This window comes from Misgurnus anguillicaudatus, chromosome 6 (genome assembly GCF_027580225.2).
Source record: "Misgurnus anguillicaudatus chromosome 6, ASM2758022v2, whole genome shotgun sequence".
NCBI classification, from domain to species: Eukaryota; Metazoa; Chordata; class Actinopteri; order Cypriniformes; family Cobitidae; genus Misgurnus; species Misgurnus anguillicaudatus.
Genome location: NC_073342.2, coordinates 28111236 through 28137042, shown reverse-complemented (window position 1 = coordinate 28137042; position 25807 = coordinate 28111236). Strand labels below are relative to the sequence as shown.

Sequence of the window (25807 nt, the reverse complement as noted above, 5' to 3'; positions counted from 1 at the left end):
AAACAACTTTTATTAAATGAAGCTTGCCTTGAGGGATTTTCTAAAGAATATTTTTTATTTCCCCAGTTGTCTTTATCTTTTGCTTTGTTATATAACGTGCCCAGGCAGGAGTATACAAAATATTCTGAGCAATATAAAACATCACAGGCATCTCTATCACTGTAAACTACAATAAAATAATCGAATAGGAATTCACCCCGCGGGCATTAAGACATGGCATGAAACAACTGGCAGAGAAAGAGATAATACCTGCCTTAACATTGACAATGTGCTCACTTAAACACTGTTTATTTCAGTTTACACATTTACTTTAGTTACATCTATGCATTTGGGATTCAAAGCGACTTACAATGCATTCAAGCTATATACGGTATACAAGTTAAGACATGTTGTGGTTTCTGTTACTGTTGTGGGGGACAAACTGAATTTTCTAGATATTCTCTCCTGGTGGCTTGTAGGAACAGCTTGAGACTGAAGACAGATTTAGCTTTAGTGTTGTTTTGAGTCCCTGGTCACTTTGCTTTTAGGACAGGCGAATTTGAGACTCGATGTTGAAGATTTCAGCCATAAATCTTTTTGTGAGCTTGACCCCCGGACAGCTGGACAACCGTAAAAAGGAACTATTGTCCGCTAAGTTCAGTGGTCATGAGGAATATATTTCTTCAATCTCAGGTGGTGTCTCTGCCTTTGCATTTGTAGTAATGAAAACTAAACACACATGAGCAGAAGAGCATTGACTGGAGCTCATTCATGTTTTATAATAGATGTACATGCAGACAGAAGGAAGAATGTACAGTCAGCTGGCCATTAGTACAGAGTAATGCCCTCCATAATAATGGTTTGTGTTTTGTATTAGCAGAGAATATGTCAAAAGATTAATCACGATTAATCGGATACAAAATAAAGGTTTGTGTTTTGTATCTGTCAAAAGATTAATCACAATTTATTGCATAAAAAATTAAAAATGGTATTTTGTATTGGGGCAGTATCTATCAAAAGATTAATTATGATTAATCACATACAAAGTAAAAGTTTGTGTTTTGCATTAGCGCAGTATCTGTCAAAAGATTAATCACGATTAATCACATACAAAATAAAAGTTTGTGTTTTGTATCAGCAGAGTATATGTCAAAAGATTAATCACGATTAATCGGATACAAAATAAAGGTTTGTGTTTTGTATCTGTCAAAAGATTAATCACAATTTATTGCATAAAAAATTAAAATTGGTATTTTGTATTAGGGCAGTATCTGTCAAAAGATTAATTATGATTAATCACATACAAAATAAAAGTTTGTGTTTTGCATTAGCGCAGTATCTGTCAAAAGATTAATCACGATTAATCACATACAAAATAAAAGTTTGTGTTTTGTATCAGCAGAGTATATGTCAAAAGATTAATCACGATTAATCGGATACAAAATAAGAGTTTGTTTTTGTATTAGCGTAGTATCTGTCAAAATATTAATCATGATTAATCACATACAAAATAAAAGTTTGTGTTTTGTATTAGCAGAGTATAAGTCAAAAGATTAATTTTGAATAATTGCATACAAAATAAAACTTTGTGTTTTGCATTAGCGCAGTATATGTCAAAAGATTAATCACGATTAATCGGATACAAAATAAAAGTTTGTGTTTTGTATCAGCAGAGTATATGTCAAAAGATTAATCACGATTAATCGGATACAAAATAAGAGTTTGTTTTTGTATTAGCGCAGTATCTGTCAAAAGATTAATCACGATTAATCATATACAAAATAAAAGTTTGTGTTTTGTATTAGCGCAGTATCTGTCAAAATATTAATTGCAGTTAATCGCATACGAAATAAAAGTTTTTGTTTTTTGCTTTAGCGCAGTATGTTAAAAGATTAATCACGATTAATCGCATGCAAAATTAAAGTTTGTGTTTTGTATGGGCGCAGTATCTGTCAAAAGATGTATCACGATTAATCTCATACAAAATAAAAGTTTGTTTTTGTATTAATGCAGCATATGTTAAAAGATTAATCACGATTAATCACATACAAAATAAAAGTTTGTGTTTTGTATTAGCACTCTTTCTGTCAAAAGTTTAATCACGATTAATTCCATACAAAATAAAAGTTTGTGTTTTGTATTAGCGCTCTATCTGTCAAAAGATTAATCATAATTATAAGTTTGTGTGTGTATTGTGTGTAATTATTATATATATGTAAATACACACATGCAGGTATAACTTTAAGAAAAAATATGTATATTTTTTATTTATATATAGCCTAATATAAAATATATATACATTTATTATAAAACATGGATGAGCTCCATTCATTACATTATGTAGGATATACATTATGTATGTTTACATTATGTAGAATGATTTTATGTAGAAAACAGTAAATCACAAAAATTACTGTAGCTGATATATATATGAAGAGTTTGGTTCCAAAACGCAATAAATCCATTTTGACAAATTTTGGTAAAAACGTGTTTTCTATACCAAGAAAGTGACAAGATGAAAACAACTATTTTCTGTTACAAACTTTCACACAGCATCTTTAGGTTATAAAAACATAAAAAATTCAAATCCATAAGTTGATTTTCAAAGATTTATTATAAAAACGGATTATTTTTTCCACAAAATGCAATAAATCCATGACAAGTTTTTATTCAAAATGCTATAAATCTATTGAATCAATAGCCTATATAAATGTGCATTCATCTTTGCCATGTTATATTCATTTAGTTGACTAGTTGTACACACTTATTAAAAATAGAAACATTAATGTTATTAATCAAAACACTTACTTTGTCATATTAAGAACCCTGTCATTGCGGTTACTTGACGTCTTCGCTTAACGTCTTTCACAGCGATCGACTGTAAAATGTTTTTGGTCCTGCTCGATTTTCGTTGACTTTGAGTAAAATTATGTACAGTTTTTCATAAGATCCTCTGGGGTCAATGTGTTAGCATGAGAAGCTTGATGCTGTCGGGAGAACAAGCACCCGTCTCCCGAGTGCCTCTCAGGGAAAATATTAGATGCTGATGGCTTACGTTTCTTTCCCATCACAGAAAACCATCACAGGTTTAGCGATGCAATTAAAGTATTATTTTGTTTTGTTTGTTGATCACGTAGTACAAAGTAGATGAGGAAAACCAGGACTCCGTGTACTACGCGCGTCCGCCATTGCTTGTTTACATTGCGTGAACGGTGGGCTGTAATATCAGAAATGGAGTTATTGCGTTCTGTAAAAAAGTGGGAGTGGCGTTTGTCGCATTTTGGGAAAAAAGGGAGAAAAGATGACAGAATAACACGGCGGATATTGGATTTTGCGTAAAATTAAGAATTTACTTTTAACTACTGACCTGATATAATACTGATTTTGGCAGTAACTCATTTTTTTCAAAAATGGCGTTTATTGCGTTTTGGAACCAAACTCTTCATATATATATATATATATATATATATATATATATATATATATATATATATATATATATATATATATAAGTTAATATAGCCTTTTCATTAAATTTATATTTAGTTTTCTTTGGTGAAATTGTGCTGAAAACAGAAGAAAAGGCTTAATGTGAGCTCAATTGCTTCTTAATTCATTCTTTGTCTGATAGTATGAAGGCTTTTGTTCTGTGATTGACGTCTCAGTGTCTCTCTGTTGATCTGTTAATTGGCCGGGGACTGACTCATGACTGGACACTTTTGTCCGTGGTTATAAAACCAAGCTGTGCTGGTGGATATGTACGGAAGAAAGAAGTGGCATCTGCGTGTAACTGGTGACATCTGCAAGTCTGCCTCAAACTGAGACAAAGCCATCGTTATGACCCTGCTTTAATGAACTCGCCCTAGCCTGGGCTATATATAAGTATAATGATTTGTCCTGCAGGCGGCAGTCAATACGGATTCGAGCTTTTATCAATGCTAGATTTTTTACCATTTGTAAACATGTATAGTTTATAAATAATCTATTTGCTTGGGTTATTATTAAGTGTGGTTAACAGGAAAGCTGTAGACTTCAACAGATCTAAAATTTGTCAGTACCTGTTGCACAAAAACAACATACATTTTTATTCATTTAAAACAAGATGCAACGTGCAGATGGCTTTCCCAGGAAAACATGTGCATGTGTGTCATACTATAAGTCTATTTTGCTTTATGGTTCTGTTTCAAATGGCACACTTGGTAGAGACTTTCTGCCTTTGGTTGTTTGCATTCATAATGTCCCATTTGTCATTTAATGGTTCAAGACGTGCTCATAAGCGCCCCCTGTTTGACTACTACCCAGCAGTCCCCGAGGCATTACATCACCAAACCCCTCAGACTCGGAAGAGAACCGCAAAGGCTTAGGGCGGCATTTTGGAACGAAGCCTTACGTCTATGGGTTAACCCTCGCAAACGCACACACATGCGGACGCTAATAGTTAGGCCCGCAAGATTTTTCATCCTGGTCTTGAGGAATTAAGCTGCGCTGCCAAGACTCAACCCCTGGCCACATTTACGTCTTGAATGGTCATTAAGCCAGTTTGCAAGTTCGTAACAGATGGTAGTTTAAGGGGGTCTAGTTCAAGGCTATGTCTCATTACCAGTGGTTACTTTTACTTTTAAGAATCTCTCATTTTTTAGGACACTTTTGTCCTAGGGATCTTTGAAAAGTATAATGATACAAATATAGGCATTTGCTTATATATGTCCGCTGAGGTTACGTTACTAAAACTGACTGGGTGTATCCCTAGTATTTAAATATTATCACCTTTCAAATGGATAATAGTTTTGGCTTATCTCACATAGCGTGAATATTGAGTCTATAAAGCATCTTTGAAAGACCTATTAGACTTCGGTCAGGTTCTTGCCAGACCCCGCTGATGGAGTAACCACAAAGCGCTCATAACAATATACCGAAACTCGTGGGAAATTGGAGAGAATAACTTTCAGAGGTTTCTCGGGGAAAAGCAAGGAAGGAAAAAGCAGTTTTTCAACACTGAGGCAGGAAAAGATGCATTGTCTTATGTCCTGTTGAAGTGCGAGGAACTTTATATGTGATGGGTCTTTAGATGTCTGTTTATCCTGTACGGCTAAACACACACACATAAAGAAAAGGAAATCACCTGCTCCATGTGAGAACCCGTGCTGTCTGATCACAGCCAGTCTCCGAAAATAGGAAAGAGAGACAATTAACACGTCTTGCTTTCCAACATCTACAAGAGAAGTGCGTTAACCACGTGCAAAAGAACTCCGAACTGTAATTTGGGGATCAAATGTCCTTGGGTACAGTACGGTACACTAGTTGTAATTTAAACCCAACATAATTTAACATTAAGCAAAATGTCTCTTTGCTGTTGTCCAGGAAACATTAGCGTTAACAGTTTGTGTTTAGACAAACATGAACCTATGCTAAAAGTGGTTCTGGTTATCAAATCACGACACGTTCGACTCACGTTTCTGTCCACTTCGGATTAAATCAAGAGACACTTTTGGGTGATTCCCACGAAATCCAGACTTAAAAGGTGTCCAGCATCAGATTTTTTTTTAAAAGCCCTTGAAGCCAATTTTTTTGGCACATATAAGATTAAGGTCTAACTGACTACAACCATTATTTTTAGAGGATTTAAAAAATATTTCTAGATTATCATTATCAAAAATGATCATTACCGCAACATGATATTACATTAAATATATGCATTTACAAACTCTTGTTTCGGTAATGATAACTAAAAAATTTAAACTTTTATCTGGAGAGAAAAAATAAGAACTGCTTACCTGGTAGCCATCTTGAGTGTCACGGTCAATTATGTCCCTTCCAACAAACTTTTTTTAAAATGTTAGTTCCTTAAGGGCTTAAACAATGGTTGAAAATTGTTGCGGAGGATGAGAAAATTGGTTTTGGACACATTTATATTCCTTATATTGTCTCTACATTTACCAATGATCACCAAATACCACATGTTTCTTTACTGTAAATGTTTATAGTATAACATGCACTGTAGCTTTTCATTTTTAGATTTTTAAATTATAAATATTTCCATGTCAAAGAACCCAAATCCAGTCATGGACATGTAGCGGTAATGACAATTTTCCCCTTAAATGTGGAAACAACAACAAAATTGGTTTGTATGATGTCATTTAAAATCATGTGCAAAATAGTACATGAAGAGATGTCTGTAACTGTATGCTTCTTATTTTGACACTCTTACTTTGCATTTATTTTTTTTATACACCTCATAAGTCTAATTTCGCGAGAATCACCCTTTTAACCATCAACATTTATCTTAAACCTTATCTTAAGCTTTTGGGCACCACCCCCGTTGTTGCAGCATCCTGCTATTATTAAAGGACCAGGAGAAAAGACTGATAATTACAGTGTCAGAAAAGCAGTAGACAAACTCGCACACATGGTAAGAAAAAAAGCCAGGCTAAAATCCCATGAGACATCACCATGTAGCTCCCAGACCAGGCTTTACATCCTATGCATATGTCTTTTGTTTATTCAAGAACAACAGCTATGAAGTAATGATGTAGGGCATCTGGGTAAGCTGCACGATTAGCACATTATCAAGTCTGAAGGGTGGCGGAAATGAAGACAAATTTGGAACAGGGAGCTTGATGTTTGCACAGACGCTAGCTGCGGTATTAATAGACGGATGCTAACCCTGTTTATTTAGGGGTTTTTTGTATAACTAACACATAGATGATTGGGTAGTTTAAGTTGATATCGTGGATAAGTCATTTGAACAAAGCTAACTTATAATTTCAATAAAACCATTAAACAAACATAATATGATGCAAAATAGGCAAGGATGTCTACACGTGTCTGCAAAGACCGCTAGGTTGTCTGAGAATGTTATAATTATTAAGCCATTTCAGTGCGTGTTCAACTGGAAAAATGTTCATCGCGAAATCATCTGACCTCTTCTTTACCCCGGAAACGCCTACAACATGGCCATCTACACTCCAGAAATGTCCTTAGGAATCAAACAGCCTTTTGCAAAGGGATATGTCTTGCCTCAAGGCCTGGTTTTAGTGTTTTGCGGCAAACGCAGATGGGTAGGTTTTAGGAGAGACTGCCTTCCCCAAACGACTTTTTTGGGCTATTTCCATCTGGGTTATGTGGCTGAAAGGGGCGTCTGTGGGTGGCCCCAAGGGCCTCCGGGCAACAGCTTTATTATTGCTGCCAACCCTGAACAAGCATGAAGTTGCAGCTTGCCGTGTCGTTTTGTTCTGGACTTACTGGAACAAAACCTTGATGCTACTTTAATGCATTAATGGGATGTTGATGATTAAAAAATAAACGTAAAAAGTCTCCAATCTAGATTCTTTTATAATGATTCTCAATTTGGTTCGTTCAGTGCCTCTCCCCCAACTAATCGGCACCATTAAGTCAGTCTGGAGGAAAAGCAGTACAAGGTTCCTCTGGGACTCGAGCCTGTTTCCTTCCCCTCGGTTCTGTATCCAGGAGGGGGGGTGTGGTCACACAGTGGTATTTGAATGAGCATGCCTGTGTTTACCCTGGTGTGTTTGTTTGTGATGGTTGGGGGTTATGTGTGGAATAGTTTTCGTTCAAGAATGTCACCGTCCAAGAGGCACCTGTACTGATGACAGCTGGATCCACATGATGGGACCGGGGCAGGTGTAGCTCCAAAAAAGGATGGCGGTTATTTATCAGAATGCATGATATGTTTACTTTAGATGTTCACTAGAAGTTATGCAACGGCAACGTGCACTCCTTAAACCAGGCAAGATGAGTGTGTCATCCGAATAACGTTTATCATGGAAGACAATGTGTTGCAAGCTGACTAACTAGAATTAGCGTTACAAAACCAATGATAATCAAAATTAGTTTGAGCCTGTTAGCCGACAAATTTGGCCTGGGTATTGGAGAATGACGGGATCCTAATTGGTAAGCTTTAGGCTGGTGTCTAGATGTAGTCTTGAGATCACAGAGACCTTCTGGCCTCCAGCCACGTCTTCATGATCAATGCGATAAGGTGTTTCAGGAGGCTGTGGTGGTGTCCCATTGCATCATGCCGAGCTTATTCCAAGTTGGAGACGTGGGGTGGGTGGGGTTCTGGAGGGTGAATTGCCAAGGGATCAAGAGTTAGTGGAGGAGGGGTGATGGAAAAGAAACCCCCTAACATGCCACCCCCTTCCCATCAGGCCCACTGTGGCGAGTAGAGAAAGGGGAGAAGGGTTGAGCTGATTTGTTATTCTCCTGGACCACCAGGTTTCTTTTTTTATATTGTTTGTTTAACTTTTTTTGTATTTCAGTTAATGTGCCGTTGTTCAGCTTTGTCTAAACTTGCTTTGGTTCCTTACTATTTTAAAATATCTGAAGACTGATTCCCGTTTAGCAGGTCATTCGAGTTCCCGGGTTATTCCTGAGAAAAGTCTTTGTGGGAACGGCACAAAAGTTGATGTAGCTTGTAAAACAGGGGCCGAGTCGCTTAACCTCCTCACCGCATGATTCGACATGTCAACCCAAGACTCTTGTCCGCCCATTTGTCCAGTTTCTCACAGTTACAGTGGTAACAGGCAACCACCGGATGACTGGTTTGTATGTTTTGATGGTCTACCAAGTTGCGGTCCGATCCGACTACGGATGGAAGAGAGATTTATGTCTTTTGACATTGGTGTACAACAGGTCTGGGTCTTGTTTTCTGTGGTCATGCAAGCCACGAACTGAAAGAAATAAATGAGGGTGGAGAACGGCAAATCTTGAAATCCTCAGAGATGGCCACGAGTGTCTTTAAATGATTTGTGGTGCGTCTGAAAACCGCAGCATTGCTTCTGTAGCAGGTCCACTCCCAATTTCTTGCAGTTCTCTCTCACGCTTCTGTGTGACTGCAGAGACGTCTCTCTTGTCGTTGCTTTAATTTACCAAGGGTCGTAGACCGCTTAACTTTTAATTAAACTGGGACCTTCGTTGTAATGACAAAGCTCAGGTGAGGTCTGTACTTTGTCTGGCTGCTCTGTAACTAGACGGCAACTCTCTTCGTTAGTGTCAAAACATTAGACATAGGTTGAGCACCTGTTGTGGTTTACCCCGTTATTGTTGCTTAGTTGGTAAAGCATTGCATTAGCCATGGAAATTTCATGGGTTTGAATCCAAGGGGAGATGCATACTAATAAAATTACACCTTGAATGTGGCCAAATGCATAAATATAACTGATTTAATGGATGGGATTGAACCCATGACCCTGATGTAGTAACCCCACAGAAATGCATACAAAACATATCGGTGCTACTGATGCATACAGCTGCTTAAAGCAACAATGTCCATTAATTGAAAGCATACCAGGATTTCATAAGCTTGTGTTTCATACATGTGTAGAGTTGAAACAATGATATCTTTATGAATGGACCGCCACAAAGGAGCTTTGTTTCCCAGCGTGCACGGGGGTTGCTTTTCGTGCTGATGGCTATACTGTTGTAAGATTGAATGTTTGACTCATTTAGGTGTGAGGGTCAGAGGTCAGCGCACCGAGTGTTGGGATGAATTTTCACATCTGTGAGTTTGCATCCCCTCGGGGCTGGAAGGATCAAGATACACCCTGCTGTCATGAGTGTGAGGGAGATTTTAGTTTGGATTTTCCTGTTTTTTTAATGGAAACACCTTTATTAAAACTTCAGTTTTCTCTTGAGAGATTGCATTAGTGATTATTAATTACTAATAAACAGCAACTTTTGCTGGAAAGCTGTGCGGCACTCAGACCAGGCGAACTTTTGTAATTACAGGCAGTATATTAAAGACGGTGTAATTGGTCTGAATATCGTCATCTCTATGCCAGGAAAGTGAGGTTTGGGTATTTTCCTGGTATGAACCGGGTTTCCACTATAAAACGGTGGACGACTATTACAAGATTTACTTGTGATGATTCAACTAAGCCTCACCAGTAAATTCAATTGTAGTGTGTTGAAAGTCTTAGGCGGTGGTCCTGTAGTTATAAAAAGGGATTTTTGTCTGAACACATGTGCTTTGTTTGTGCACTGATTTTTTTTAACTGCACCTTTTTGTGCACACTACACAGTCAGAGAAATTGTTAAAATGGCCCCAAGCTGTCATGGGTCAGTACCCCTTCAAAAGGTCCTAATATGTTCCATTTAGCTACAGATATGCCTACATTTGATACCAATATGTACCTTTGAGGTACTAAACTAATATGAACTCTTTAGGTGCAAAGGTGTTGGGTACGGCCTGAGTCACAGCTAGGGATCAGTTTTAATAATTGTCCTGACAGTGTAAAAAAATTATATTAGAGGAATAATTTAATCTTTTATTTTAATATTTATTGTAGATTTTTAAAATCCATTATCACATACACTGTAAAAATGATGTCAAATCAACATATGAAGAGTTTGGTTCCAAAACCCAATAAATCCATTTTGACTAATTTTTATAAAAATGTGTTTTCTATACCAAGAAGGTGACAAGATGAAAACCACTATTTTCTGTTACAAACTTTCACATCTTTAGGTGATAAAAACATAAAAATTCAAATCCATAATTAGATTTTTTAAAGATTTATTATATAAAACTGATTATTTTTTCCACAAAATGCAATAAAAAAAGTTTATTTTCACAAAATGCTATAAATCTATTGAATCAAAATGTAAAAAAATAAACATTAATGGCATTCATCAAAACACGTACTTTGTCATATTAAGAACACTGTCATGTCATCCTTGGGACGTCGTCGCTGAACTTTGTTGGCAGCGATCAGCTGTAAAATGTTTTGGTCCTGCTCGCTTTTTGTTGACTTCGAGTAAAATAATGGAAAGTTTTTCATAAGATCCTCTGGGGTCAATGTGTTAGCAACAGCCAACATTTTTCCTTCGCCCGAGTGCCTCTCGTGTAAATTATTAGATTTTGATGTCTTACGTTTCTTCCCCGTCACGGAAAACCATCACAGGTTTATCAATGCCATTAAAGTATTATTTTGTTTTTGTTTGTTTGTTGATCAAAAAGTACAAAGTAGATGAAGAAAACTGGGATTCTGTATGTATTCAACGCGGCGCCATTATTGTTTACAATGCGTGGAATGGTGCACTGTGATTTGTTGAGCGGCATTTATCGCGTTTTGGGGAAAAAGGAGAAAAGATGACCAAACAATACGGCGGATATTGGATTTTGCGTAAAATTAAGAACTCACTTTTTAATACTGACCTATTACAATACTGATTTTGGCACTAACTCATTTTTTTTTTTAAATGGTGTTTATCGCGTTTTGGAACCAAACTCTTCATATTTTTTATGTTACTTTAACAATTTCAACTTGTTTTTATTAATTATGTCAACGTATAACAAGTCCAAACTTAAAATAGCATGTCGCATTGACTTGAAAAACCAAGTTGTTTTAACTTCAAGTTGCATTTTTTTACAGTGTAGTACAAGAAACTGTAATACACTGTATGAAAACCATAGCATTGTAGGAAATCAGCTTTACCAAAAAGACACATATATACATACATACATGCATAACTTATAGACGGTTTCATCGGACAAACGTGCGCTGACGCGATACACGTCTGGATCCGAACTTTACTTCCGGCTTCGTTTTTTTAATGGTCTGACTATTTACTAAACTGATCTCTTGAACAAACCTCGTCGAAAATAACAAATGTTTTGGGTTCCTATGTAATCTATGTGTTGTTTTTTTGCTTGTTATATAAATAAACTGCGTTTAAAGAACTTTGTTGTTATTTATTCTTAGCGGAGTTTACCGGAAGTTACGTGCGGACCACGACAGCCGCTTGTTTATGTTGTTACTGCTGAAACCGTACATACAGTAGGATGAAATACATAGGATATATGGCATTATTACAAAATATATCAGTAATTGTTGTCTTGTTTTCCACTTATTAGGATTATTTATTTATTTATTTAGTTGTCCTTGCCTTAGTAAACGCCACATAACAGCCTAAGGGGCGGTTCACATTTCGCATCTATTGCGCCCTCTTTTTTCCAGACGCTGATGTCTTATTCTTTTAGATGGTCAAGTTTCTTGCATTATAACTGTATTATAAACACCACTTACTTTCATAAATGACACTTTCAAAAAAAGCCCCAAATAATTAATATTCCCACTGAAACATTGGCCTCATTGATTCATGGGTGCTATTTTTGAAATGTTGTTTAATGGGGTGACGGCCCTTAAAACATAACATCTGAGGGAACACGTATAGTAAAAGCGTGTGTTTGTGTGTGTGTAAGAGAGAGAGGGAAATAAAATCAACATTTGACACCATGCTGAATTTCCATCCATTCATGCTGAAGTTCCCAGCCAATCAGATTTACCATTGCTCCATCATTCACAGGCTAAACAGCAGGCCGATTGTTTATGGTCTCCTGTAAGTTGTGTTTGAGAGGCGACTGCAGACCAGATCTCAGGGTTCAGCCTTAAATCTGATGATTAAAAAAAATAAGCTTAAATTAGAGGTATTGACAATGCATCAGTATTGTTTGCTTTCTTATTCTCTGCATTAACCTTTGCGATGCCCTAACAACCACCTATAATCCCTCAGCAATGCTAAAAAAACTATGTGAACACTTTAGGAACCATAGTAATAGTAATAGTAGAGCCATGTGGTGAGTTTTGCACCAAAAGCCATAGGTAACACTTTATAATAATAGCTAACACATCTACAGCATTTATTAAACTTAGTTCATTTTAGCATTTACTATATTATTACCCACTAAACACAGGACGTCGGATAGACGTGCAGATCATGTCTATATTGGGTCCGTCGGTCCATGACCAATTCTGGACATCTATTCGACGTCCAAACTAGGTCCACTATTTGGACATCCAACCATGACCCTACTTGGACGTCATATTTACGGGCAACATTTGACGTTTGAACTGGGTAATTTTTTGGACGTCATTAGGACGTCATATTTACGGCAACATTTGACATTTGAATTGGGTCATTTTTTGGACGTCATTTGGACGTCATATTTACAGGCAACATTTGACGTTTGAACTGGGTCATTTTTTTGACGTCATTTGGACGTCATATTTACAGGCAACATTTGACGTTTGAACTGGGTCATTTTTTTGACGTCATTTGGACGTCTATGACAGGCCTATGTCTATATTACATGATTAGGCCTATAAAAATGTGTTTATTTACAAATATCAGCATTATTGTACTAACATGATTAATACTTACGAATAGTCTATATTATTTGTACTGTTTTTTCTGCTTTCTTGAATTATATACAAATTCATCTAAATGTACAATAAAAAATCTGTAATTAAATGTGTAGTTCGTTATATTAAAAGTATATGACCATGTGTATATGACCATATGTGTGGCCGAGTGGATAGCGAGACTTGCTTGTAACCCAGAGATCGGTAGTTCGAATCCCACACGACTGAAGTGTTTCGGTGTTGGAATGGATGGGTGAAGTCCAGAGACAATCATCTCTTTTCGCTTTTTTCATGTCTCTTTTCCTTACACGGAGGTTCTACGGATGTAAACATTTAGATGTGCAGAAGACGTCGAAAAAGACGTCGCCTGCGTTACAAAACAACCCCTTTTATGGACCGGATTCGGACGTCCAAAAATTACATGAAAAAGACGTCATTCCGACGTCACTTTGCGCAGTGGGTAAAATCAAATGTTTAAATTAAATAATAATATAACTATATTGGTTATTGTTTCTTCATGTTAGTTATTGCGTTTACCAATACAACCTTATTGTAAAGAAAGCGTTTTAAATCTGTGCAAAGCAAAATTAGTCGTAGATCGATGTTGAGAACCATCCATTACCTGAAACATGGGAACAACGAAATCATTTGCGGTAATCTCTTGTAAACATGAAAAGAAACCACTGGCTCCAGAGTTGGCTTAATTTCACAAGGCAGGATTTACACGAGGCATGAAGCCGTAAAGCGTGATATATTTGTTATGCTTACAGCATTAGATCTTTCAATGATCTCGGGTCAGAGGACCAGAAAATCAAGACTTAGAAAAAACATACTAAGCTCGACAAAGCCTCCTGGGAACAACTGCGTGTTGTGTGAGCCAACATTTGGGATATACAGTAGATGTATCATGCGTATATTGGTTTGGTATGTTTTCACCTCATGTGATTCTTTTAAATGTGCTGTGTCAAATGTGTCTAAACGCTCTCCCGATGTGAGATTATTCACAGGGCGGCCGATCGACTTCAGTGTGATACATCAGTCTGACAGGCAGGTGTGAAGTGATCTGCGCCTGCTGATCTTGTGTCTAATGATATAAACCAGAATGTTCACACACTGACCACACAGATACCCTGTTATTTTTGCCTACTGTTTAAATGGACTCAACCCCCCACCCCGGAGATGACCACCCTCAAAGCCATCAGTCGCTTTCCTTAGACTCTTAAGGCATCATAAACAACACTATTGCTTCCATATATGTGACTTTTTATAAGTCTTATAATCTAATGATGAGATTTGGAGCATCAAAGTTTGATTTCACATTGATTTGAATCTTTACATGACCTTACCTTAATTTTCACAGAATGTTCTTTACATTACGTAAGATGACTTTATGGAGAAAACAGAAATTTATACTTTAGGTAGTTTTTTTTTAATACTTATGTCAACTTTATTTTTAAAAATTATTAGCATCAGTATATTTAAAAAAAATAAACATCAAAAACGTTGTCTGTCCTGTCAGATTGAAGTATTGATAAATAATGTATCATTGTGGCTAGGAGTATTAATCGATCATATCGAGATGAAACAACCGATTAACATCCCTATTTGTTAGCTACTTTTCGTGTTTTATATGTAAGGAATAATTGACAACGTGCCATTGAATTATAAGAAAATAAAGCACACCCATGGTGGTTATGCAGCACGACGCGAAGCCGTGCATTATTTTCAAATAATTCAAAGGACTGGAGTCAATTATTCCGTCACGTTTTAAAGCAACACTAAAGAGTTTTTGCTCTTTGCTCCCCCTACAGGTTAGAAGCGTAATTGTCCATAACCACTGTCGTAAATAATTTAGCCTACTGCAGCAAAGCTGGCTCTGATTGGATTGTAGGTCTGCCGTAAAGCAAGCTTTTGTAGTTTTCACTCGAACTACAGGACCACGACACGACGGTTGGAAACTTCTTTAGTGTGGTTTTGGCCAATAGAGGGCTGCAAAGCAAATGTAAAAGTGCCGTTCACCCTATTTCGAGTGGATGAACGACTAAAACTTTTTTGGAAATGTTATTTTAAGGTAAAAAAACCTCTTTAGTGTTGCTTTAAGACAAGTTAGGTGTGCGGTTATTGAAAAATAATGCACACGCACGGAACATTTCTCAACCAACCAGAACACAGCATTCAACAGACCCGCGGCACAATATCTGTTATACCGCAGGGCTGCTAAATGCCCCACTCCGACCGGTTGACAAACTTTCCAAGGGTGTTCAATATTTTTCAGTAAACACACACCATACCTGTCTAAAGTCTTAAAAATAACCAGCAGAGCACTGTGTGTGGTAACCGTGGTATAAGGGGAATTATTGACTGAATTGAATTTGAAAATAATGCATAATATTTTCGAATAATTTAAGGGGTTCTCAATTATTCCTTACTTATTGCACGGCACTCTTAAAGTCGCAATGAAAGTAAAATAAAAAACTGTAATTTGTTTTGTAATATTGTGGTATTTTTTAGAAATTATTTATCTGTGAGCTTCATTAATTAAAAAAATTAATGTGCCCTCATAATCTTTAATCTAAAATGCAAATCTCCTACCCTCCTAAAAACGATCTCTCTTTACTTCCGGTCAAATGTATGGCAGGTGGGCGGGGTCCGGGAGAATATCGCTGCGATTAGCAATTAGCAACACGACCCAACTTCAAATGATCCAATCAGATCTCGATGGACAAATTCAAATCCAGCCCTGCCTTATTTCATTTCAGAGGCCGATTTTACTCGGATACACGTCACCACGGGGAAAATTAGGCAATTGATACTTCCGTTTCATGGCGACTTTAAATGTTTGATTCTTTGATTGGCCAGTCGCGACATTCCAAGGTATGTTATTCAGAGATAACAACCGCCTGAAACTAATAACACACGGCTGCAAATCATTTTGACAGGTACAGTTTAATATGACATAAAATTAAATATAAATATGTCTTTTAATAACACATATGACATTATATTTACAAATGATTAAACCAAATAGTGTGTTTGTGACATTTGAACATCTCATCTTATCTTAAAACTGAAAGTAAACGGGTTTTTCACGCGGAAGGTCTGTATTCATTAAAATGAGCAAAAAATGTTGAATGCTGTATTCTGATTGGTTGAGAAATGTTCTATGAGTATGCATTATTTTTTCGATAACCGCACACCTAACTTGTCAAATGTCTTAGGCACCAGAGCAATGTTTGGGGTAACAAAATGTGGAATAATTGAAAATAATGCACACCTGCTTCGCGTCATGCCGCATTAAGACCTTGGGTTTGCATTATTTTCTTATAATTCAACAGCCCGCCGACAATTATTCCTGACGAATTTGACAGTCAAAAAAATAAACAAAATATGTGAAAATGACCTATTTTTGCTTCAGGTTCTAAAGTGTTAAACATCCATCCTAAAGTATTAAAGGCCCCCAACCTACAAAGCAGCTGCCTTAAGGTGCAGTTAACTTTAACCACGTGTGAAATCTTACAGCCAGCATCTGGAAACAAAAATCACTGTTTCTGGATGTCCTAAAAAACAGGTTGGGTGTTTAGTGACATTTCAACCTTCATATTGTGTTTTGATCCTTTGACCGGGATTCCTTTAAATCTTCACAAAGCCCGTTTCTGGCCGTCAGGAAATGACCAAGGTCCTTATGAATAAAGTGCTTGTTTTTTAAGCAGGTGGCCTTTGTTGAATGTAAAAGGCCACTTAGACATCAGAGAACGAGGCCCGTGGGCCTGTAAAGGAGAGAGAGGAGGCACTTAACACGCTGAAGAACAACTGACGGGTGTTAGACCAAACACATCTTTAGTTCCAGACCAATTAGCTTGCAGGAATGCCGCCTATATGGACTCTGTTGTTCCTGGAAGCGCGAGACGGGATTCTTTAAATAATAGAATTTCAATGTAAATACACCTAAATGGAAATCTGCCTGTCTGTCTATTAACATGTTACGTCTGGTGTCTGGTGTGTGAGTAAAATTGATTTTCACTTCAGCGTAAAGATCTCGTCCCTTTTGTCACACTTGTGTCCCAATAGTAGTGATCTTAAACAAACAAGACAAGCAGATTCCTCATGTATGAGTGTATTGGGACGTGCTGTGGGAAGTTTAGGCTGGGTGTGGACTCGAGGGATTTTTCTCAGTTTCTAACTTATAGCAGCTCACAAAAGCACAAAGAGCGAAAATGATGTGTGAAGTGTTGAGAAGATTGGATGCATACCTGCTGTCAGTCGTTCTTAGCGTGAGATATTAAATAAACATTAGTGTGACGCTGGATTGGTAGAGAGATTTGTTAGTTTTAGCTTTAACATTTTGAGACCGACCACCATACTGTATACTGATTGGTTTAGCTTTTAAAGAAAAACTCTTGGAAGCTTGTCAGCGCACCTGGTTTGTGTTTCTGGAGCTGAACTGGTATAGCATTGCATTAGGAGCGCAAAAGGTCATGGGTTTGATCCTCAGAAAACACACATAGCGTTAGTTTCCCAAACAGGGTTTATATTAATCCCTAGTTATATTTAAGTCATTTTTACAAACATCTCTTACTATCATGCATCTTGAAACAAAACAATGCCACTGATATAATTTAAGTTATGTCAATGCAAGTTGTTTTTGGGTCAATGACGTGACGTTAATTATTTTGTGTCCGTATGGTTCAATTACATGTAAAAGGGTTTAAATTTAAAAATAAATTTGCAGATTACTTGCATACATTCTCTTTTTTGAGGACCAAGTCTAAAATGTTTGGTTTTATTTCATTTTGAAAGAATATTTGGGGGATAATTGTGTAAATGTGGTGTAACCGGTCTGTGTCATTTGGTGTAACTAGTATTTTTTATTAATGAAAATATAAATATATTCATAAAATTGTGGTATAATATATAATCATCTAGTTTAGTGTAATAAGATTTTTTTTACATACATTTTTACATCATTGTCAAAGATTTTTTAGAAAACAGAGCTGTTTTTAGTATATGTCCAGACAAATATTAAAAAAATGCATTAAAATGTACATTTAGAAATTAATGATAAAATGTATTTTCGTGTGATATTTTTAAAATACTATATGATAATATATATTTTTTGATGATGATTATGCTGACATGCCATCAAGGTGGATAAAGTATTTAATATTTCTCATTCGCGCAATTGGCGGTTACACCATTTGATATTTTCAGAATAGTCTTAACTTTCATAAAAATGCAAAATTACAGCAAATTTTTTACAGTGAAGCTTTTCATATATTAGAAATGGTTTGCTCTAAAAAAAAATGCTGGGTTATTTTATTTACAACCCACCGTTGGGTCAAAAAGGTACAAACCTGACCCGTCAGGTTGTAATTTAACCTATGCTGGTTGTTTAACCCAAAATACTGGGTTGTTTTAACCCATTGTTGGGTTAAATATAAACATTCTCGCGATAATTTTAACCCAACGGTTGTGTTTGTCCCCGTTTGACCCAAAGCTTGGTTAAAATAACCCAGCATCTTTTTCTTGTGTATTTGTGTGAAATTTGACGACAAACTTCTGATAAGACCTAAACCTGGAAATAGTGGTAAAGCGGTGAGAAATGACTCCTGTCAGTAAACTGTAACATGGAGTGCAGTACCTCACTGTTAAACATATTTGCACGAATGTGTGCTCATCGTAAAGTCACTTCTGTTGTTAGGAACGTCCAGCATCAGCAAATACTCTGGGCTTTGTCATGCCCTCTATACAGGACAACACACACACACACACACACACACACACACACACACACACACACACACACACACACACACACACACACACACACACGTTTTAGTGCAGCTGGACAAATTTGTTGTGGGTTGGATTTTTATGGAGGAATTTTGAATCCCATTCGCATCCAGCCACATCATATGTTTGTGGATGGATATGTGCAGGCATCTGTGCATTGGTTTTTAACATTTTAATTAGTTGCACTCAGTCATTTTTTATTTAATGTCACAATCATGATGAAAAAATTTAAATCTTGAAATGGGACGTCCGGTCACAAGAACTCTCTGACTTGCCTTTTGGAAATCCTGAACCACATATAATTGGAAATTCATAAAGATTTAACCAAGCACGATATTTTTATATCTAGCCATGTGTTTGGTATTTACAGTGTACCGAAGAGAAAATCACACACAGCAAAACTGAATTTCTTAGTATTTTTGCCTCGTTTTCCAGGACAAATACAGAAAAATTCTTAAATCGAGAAACATTTACTTGAGAAGCAGTGCGGATAAGAATAAAGTTAAAACTTCATTTCTTTAATTCTTTAGGATGTCTTTTAATGTCTTAATTTCATGCAAATGTCAACCTTAGCAAGAAAAAAGTTTTTAACCGTACCGATATCTCAGACGTCAATATTTGGTGATTTAAAGGGGACATATCATGAAAATCGGACTTTTTCCATGTTTAAGTGCTACAATTGGGTCCCCAGTGCTTCTATCAACCAAGCGTGCCACACAAGCCCTGAAAAGTGAAGCTAAAACGTCTTGATCGCCCCCCCAGTGACTGGTCCCAGTATAGGTTATAAATCCCGCCTCCCCGTGTTATTCAATGGGACTTGAGACCAAATAAACAATATAATTACACTTCAATTATCTTTTTTCCGAAGCTGGTTTCTGTTATTTGTAGTTTTTATCACGCTGATGTAACTTCAAGAGTTTGTTTTTAAAATAAGTTTGTTTTTAGTTAGTTATTTAATGATTGACAGCTGTAATAGGCGCATTCTACAAGAGCGAGGGCGGGGCCTTGATTTCGCGGCTTTACCTCCTGCTCACTACTGCGCAGGACTGGTCCCGAAATCGCTACTGCGCAGACTCAAGACCCAAGATGTCAGCGCCGTATCGGGACACTGGCGGCTTCATTTTTCACCAATGGAAGAGCGAACGGGCGTCGTCCATCTTTTTTACAGTCTTTGAAAATGTGAAAAAGATCAATCCAGTAACTTAGTTTTGGTAAACTATTCTCTCCAAACATGTACAAAAATAGGTAATTGAAATTTGGCTCCCTGTGTGATGTCAGAAGGGGATAAGACCGCCCCTAAATCTGCACTATCCAACCACGACACTGCCATTTAGTGCAGAGATCAGCTCATTTGCATTTTAAAGGACACACCCCAAAACGGCACATTTTTGCTCACACCTACAAAGTGAGAATTTTAACATAATAAATGATCTGTGGGGTATTTTGAGCTCAAACTTCAGATACATACTCTGGGGACACCAAAGATTTATTTTACATCTTAAAAAAGTCTTGTGAAATGTTCCCTTATTAAGTCCCTGTTAAAGTTTTTAAAGCTTTTTTTCCATTAAGTAAGAAAAGATTTCAGAATGGTCACATCCACAACGAAGAAATGTCACATCCATAATGTTTTTTTCCTCAAAAATTTGCAAAAACTTTATTTAGCAATCCCTTTTACATTTATTGGATGTTATTGCTTTTGGTTTGTGCCTTTTAATTTACAGAAATCCTACAAAGTATGCAGTCTCCCAAAAACTTTTTTTCTCTTTTTTGTCACATCCATAATGAATGTATATTTCCCTCATCTTAAACAGAAAACATGAGACAGATATTTTTCTGTTGTCTAGACTGTTATCAGGGTTTTAGGAAATAAAATGCATTCTCTGAGAATTTACATTTCAAGTGTTGACTGCAAACGTCACTGTGTAATAGCTCTTAGGTCATTTTGCCCTTCAGTCAATGCATCTTGAATCATTTTTAAAAGTGTATTATTTGAACGAAAAACTACGATTTTTTTTGTCTAGTGTATGATCATCTTGAAATCTATTTATTTAGCCATATTTAGTGGTCCTACTTCCATCAAGCTATTTTTATTCCTCACACTTTTTGCTGTGAAGCCACCCTGCACCATTTATGAGTGCTTTGGCAACCACCCAGATCCATTCAATACAAAGTAATGCTTATGGAAGGAATCTGGTTCATCCCTCATAAAAAGTTTATTTTCGTCTTTGTGTATAATATCACATTTCACCGTATTGTCGGTAGTCAGCCAAGCTAAAGCTGTAAATGCACCGTAATAAATGTAAATCACAGATAACATTAAAGAGTGTTTACTGTAAACAAACATCCAGCTTTGTCTACTGGAATTTATGGCGTTTGTGAGCAGTCCAAAGCGTGATTTCCCGTAGTACCAGACTGTGGTATTATAAATAGGTTGTGTATTGGTTCAGAGTGGATCCATCTGTATCGCCAACCTTTGCTTGATGGAAAACAATCGGTCGGGAATCGGCATGTTGGTAGTTTACTGCAGAAGAGGTATTTCTAAACATTCTGGATGAATCTAAGCCCCTTAAAGTGCACGGATGGGATCACGATGTACCGTTCCAGATTTGTCCATAAATCAGAAACAGGACTTTTTACAATATTGCTTTGTTTTCGCTTCTCTGTAAGGGTTCCTTGCTTGTTTCCTTTCGCTTGGCAGGGATCTCACCCCGAAGCTTTATCCCAGGAACTACAAAGAACCAGTGAGAATTGTAACTGGCCCGCTCCGGCACAAGCCATCGCTCTGTTATTCCCGGTTCTTGCGTGTGGATAGGAAGTCACTCTTGGAGACAACATAAATCATCGCATGATGGTTCAGCAGATGCATAGAGGATAAAACTTAGGATCTGAGTCACTCGGTCCCAATATCTCAAAGAAGTGCCAAACAAATTATACGTCATGTTGCGTAACTGTATCCATCATAGATCAGTGCTTTAATGAAGTCATCCAGATCTTACACAATTATTTAATTTGGCAGGTTGGTCAATTATTATAGGGAAAGGCTTTCATGGAAAACAGATTTCTGATCGTACCGTCCCATTTGCAGGAACTTGATGTTTCTGTTAACAGTGCAAAGGTCATTGGTTCGATACTTAGGAAACACACCACACTTTGGATAAGAAAGCAAATTTATACCTGCTATTAAGATGCATTTCGGTCAATCAGATTACAAGTGGACGAGAGAGATACATGTGCGTTCTTTTGACAACTTACTTCCAGGGGATGGGTTATGAGTCCTCTATTACAAATTTTTAATGATGTTTGACGATTGCTTTATACTAAAATGCAATAAGATTTATTAACAAAGACTTTTGCATTTAGTCATGAAATAAATCAGTTTCATGACGTCTTTATGGAATCGTGTGCTTGATAATACTTGCATTTGTTCACACTTGTCCTCCCCGGAGCATTGGTTTTGGAAATTTTAGGTGGGGTTTTTAGGTGTTAAGGTTGGGGTTGTGATTATGATTGGTTAGTAAACACACCTTTGATTTTCTTTTCTCTTATAACTGTCGTTTATTTGCGGTACTGTAAATGGGAAACATGTTTATGTTGTGTAGTAGAGCTGTTGTGTGTGAGATAGAAATGTGTGCAAACGAATGCCAAAATGTCACTTTGTAGTTTGACTTTGGTGTAAATATGTCTGCAAAACTGCCCTTGTTTTGTTTCTATATACTGATCTTTATCCTTCACAATTTGGTGGGTTTCAATTATCTGTGTATGTCAACAACAGACCACATGGCATATCCAAAGTCTCATGTTTATGATGAAACATTGAAACTTCTGTATTTTTTACTAGTTTTCTCTCTTTTTGTCTCTCGTAGGTGTTTTGTCACTTCCTGCTCATTTCAGTCCGTACACCGAGGGCCGTCAGACGAGTTTGGATAGCAGAGAGGACGCGTATGCCGAGCTGGAGCTCCGGACACTTGAACAGGCTTTATTGGCCACATGTGTTGGCAGCATCTCAGAGCTCAGTGAGTTGAATCTGTCTCACTTCCTCTCTGTCTGTAATGAAATTTATCAAATGACTGTAGATGAGTCATAAAGGTCACATTAAAGCTTATGAAAATGTCACACATAGCAGGATCTTACAGTATGACGCACATTGAGAAGGCCTTTAGTGTACTGTATGGGCATGAGAAACATCTGTATGTTTGCAACTTAATAAAATAATGCACACCCAAGGTGGTAATGTGGCACGATGCGAAGTAATAATTCAAAGGACCAATTAGTCCTCTTATACCACGGTTACCACAAACATTGCTCTGGTGCTTATTTTTAAGACATTTTAAAGGTTATGTGTGCGGTTGACAGAAAATAATCAACACCCAGAATACAGCATTCAAACAGGCCGTGGTATAACATGAAAATAATGATTGAATGTAAAAATATAAATGTTAGGGCTGTCAATCAATTAAAATATTTTATCGTGATTAATCGCATGATTGTCATGAGTTAACTCGTGATTAATCGCAACTTAATCACACATTTTTCCTGTGCTAATATTACACTTCAGAAAGTGCGCGTTGCATTAATCGCACGCAAATAAAGTTTTTATATATATAAAAATTCTTAAATTAAGATGTATTTTCTTGATAAGCAAAATGACCAAGAAAAATAAGTCTAGTTTTTAGACAAAAAATATGAACTTTAAGTAAATAAGTGCTTAAAACAAGCAAAAAAAATCTGCCAATGGAATAAGAAAAATTTTCTTGAAACAAGTTAACTTTTTTCATAAACACTTATTTAAAGAAAATTGTTCTTATTCCATTGGCTTTTAAGCACTTAAATTTGATATTTTTTGCATTAAAACTAGACTTATTTTCTTAGTTCATTTTGCTTATCAAGAAAATGCATCTTAATTTAAAAATTGTAAGATATTTTTGCTGAAAACAAGACAAAAATACTATGTAAAAAAGTCATTTTTTTGCAGTGAACATGCAGTTTCTGAAGTGTTAACAGATAAAAAGCGATTAACCACAAGTTAACTCATGACAATCATATATACATACAATACAATAAATTTGTTTCAAAATTGAGTTAATTGTACAATTAAACTTTATTTAATATCTTAATGATTTTTGGCATAAAAAATATAATATAATGATAATATTGCCCCATAAAATGTATTTTTGTGTATTGCTACAAATATACCTGTGCAACTTAAGACTTTTGTTTAAGGTTTTTTGGTCCAGGGTCACACATACATTATATAAATGGTAAAAAGCGCTATATAAATACATTTTGAATTGATTTTAATACATTTTTTGGTATGAACCTCTTGTGGGACATACACACCAATCGCGAATTCAACAATTTGCGTTAGTAGATTACATACAAGTCAATGAAAAGACGCGAATAGACGCAAATTCGAGGGGGGCGATGCGAATGACGCGAAATGGAAAACATTTGTGAAAACACACGCTATTCGCCTCAAACGAGTCTTCGCTTAAGCGAAAAATTAGCATGACACAAAGTTAAATCCCGTGAGTAATCTAGAGCGAGGAATGTGATGCTGCGTGTTTGGTGTGTACATAGCATTAGACATCTAGACTCAATTTGTCATCATTTGATTGTGGTTAATATCTCCACCTGTCAGAAAGCTCAGATAACATTCAATGGAGACAAGATTGTTGCAAGTATCATGAGACATATTTGCCTACCGTTGTCTCTCTAAACACAATGGGGACAATGAGATAATACCAATGGGATTTATCTATCCGAGCTGATTAGCCCATTATTTTACATTCTGGATAAACATCACTCGCGTCTTTCCCAAAGAGAAAGCGTGTTTGCTATCTAAACAAAGAAAGAAGGCAAGGGAGTCTAAGACGGACGTCAAGTGGTCATTATCTGGTTTGTTAAGTGCTCAGTGCACCAGTTGCTCTCAGATAAATCCAGCAGGATGTTCAAATCTCTTATCAGAAGAGAATAGAAAGAAGACTGCCGACCAGCGTCTCTGCCTTGATAAATCCAGACTGGCGTGTCTTAAAATGAGAAGTTGCATGTTTGGTTTCTTTGATAAAAGCCTGGTTCTGTTTCTCTCTTCTCATGCCAATACAAAGCATTTATCAATTCTTTCAAGTAGTTCATTGAGGAGTTCGTAGAAACGGGTTAATTTAACAAAACCTTAAAGCGTGAAACTTTGACATTTTTACGCCCACTAAGACTGTTGGTTCACTGTACGGTGTTTCGATTCGCCTCTCACGTGAGTTTACATTTGAAAATGAGATTTTTTCCATCACTAAAGGAGTTTCTTTGTAGGCACAGGTCGTCCTCCGTACTTTCTGTGTTTACCCGTCATGCCACAGGCCCAGCTGTGGCAGGGTTGAGTTTACTGATGGAACGGCACAAATTTCCTACTTCAAAACCCGAACACTTTGGTATTTGTCTCCCGAAGCACAAGGGGACGTTCATGCAGGCTAAACATCCAGTTAGGCGTTAGCAAATGCACACAAACTAAACTCATTCACTGAGAGATGTCTTTGTACAACAGCACAGGAGGTTGTTGGCTTATTTGGTATTTTCCCTGTGAGCACTCATGAAGATTGGATCCAGCAAGGATGTGTGGACAGTTTGACATCTGAAAGGATGCAAACAAGTCAGGGATTTGAAATTTGAAACATCAGCCATCCTAACAGTTTTAGGCAGTTTGAACATCTGGAAGACCCCTATGGTAAAAATGCAACTATTTTGTAAAGGTCAGTTTAATGCTCCATTTAAAGGGATAGTTCATATAAAAAGGTCTATTTATTCATCCTCATGTCATTAAAAACCTGTATGACTTATTTTTTTTTCCTGAGAAACACAAAAGATGATATTTTGAGAAATGTCTC

General features: G+C 36.7%; 1 protein-coding gene across 1 annotated transcript in view; it reads left to right on the top strand.

Moving 5' to 3' along the window:
• The window catches only part of LOC141349039 (ankyrin repeat and BTB/POZ domain-containing protein 2-like), a 69944-nt gene that overhangs the window by 14319 nt on the left and 29818 nt on the right, over positions 1 to 25807 (top strand). The window contains exon 3 of the mRNA XM_073868891.1: positions 22796 to 22945. Within this exon, the coding sequence (XP_073724992.1) occupies positions 22796 to 22945 (150 nt within the window). The remainder of the gene's footprint in view (positions 1 to 22795; positions 22946 to 25807) is intronic.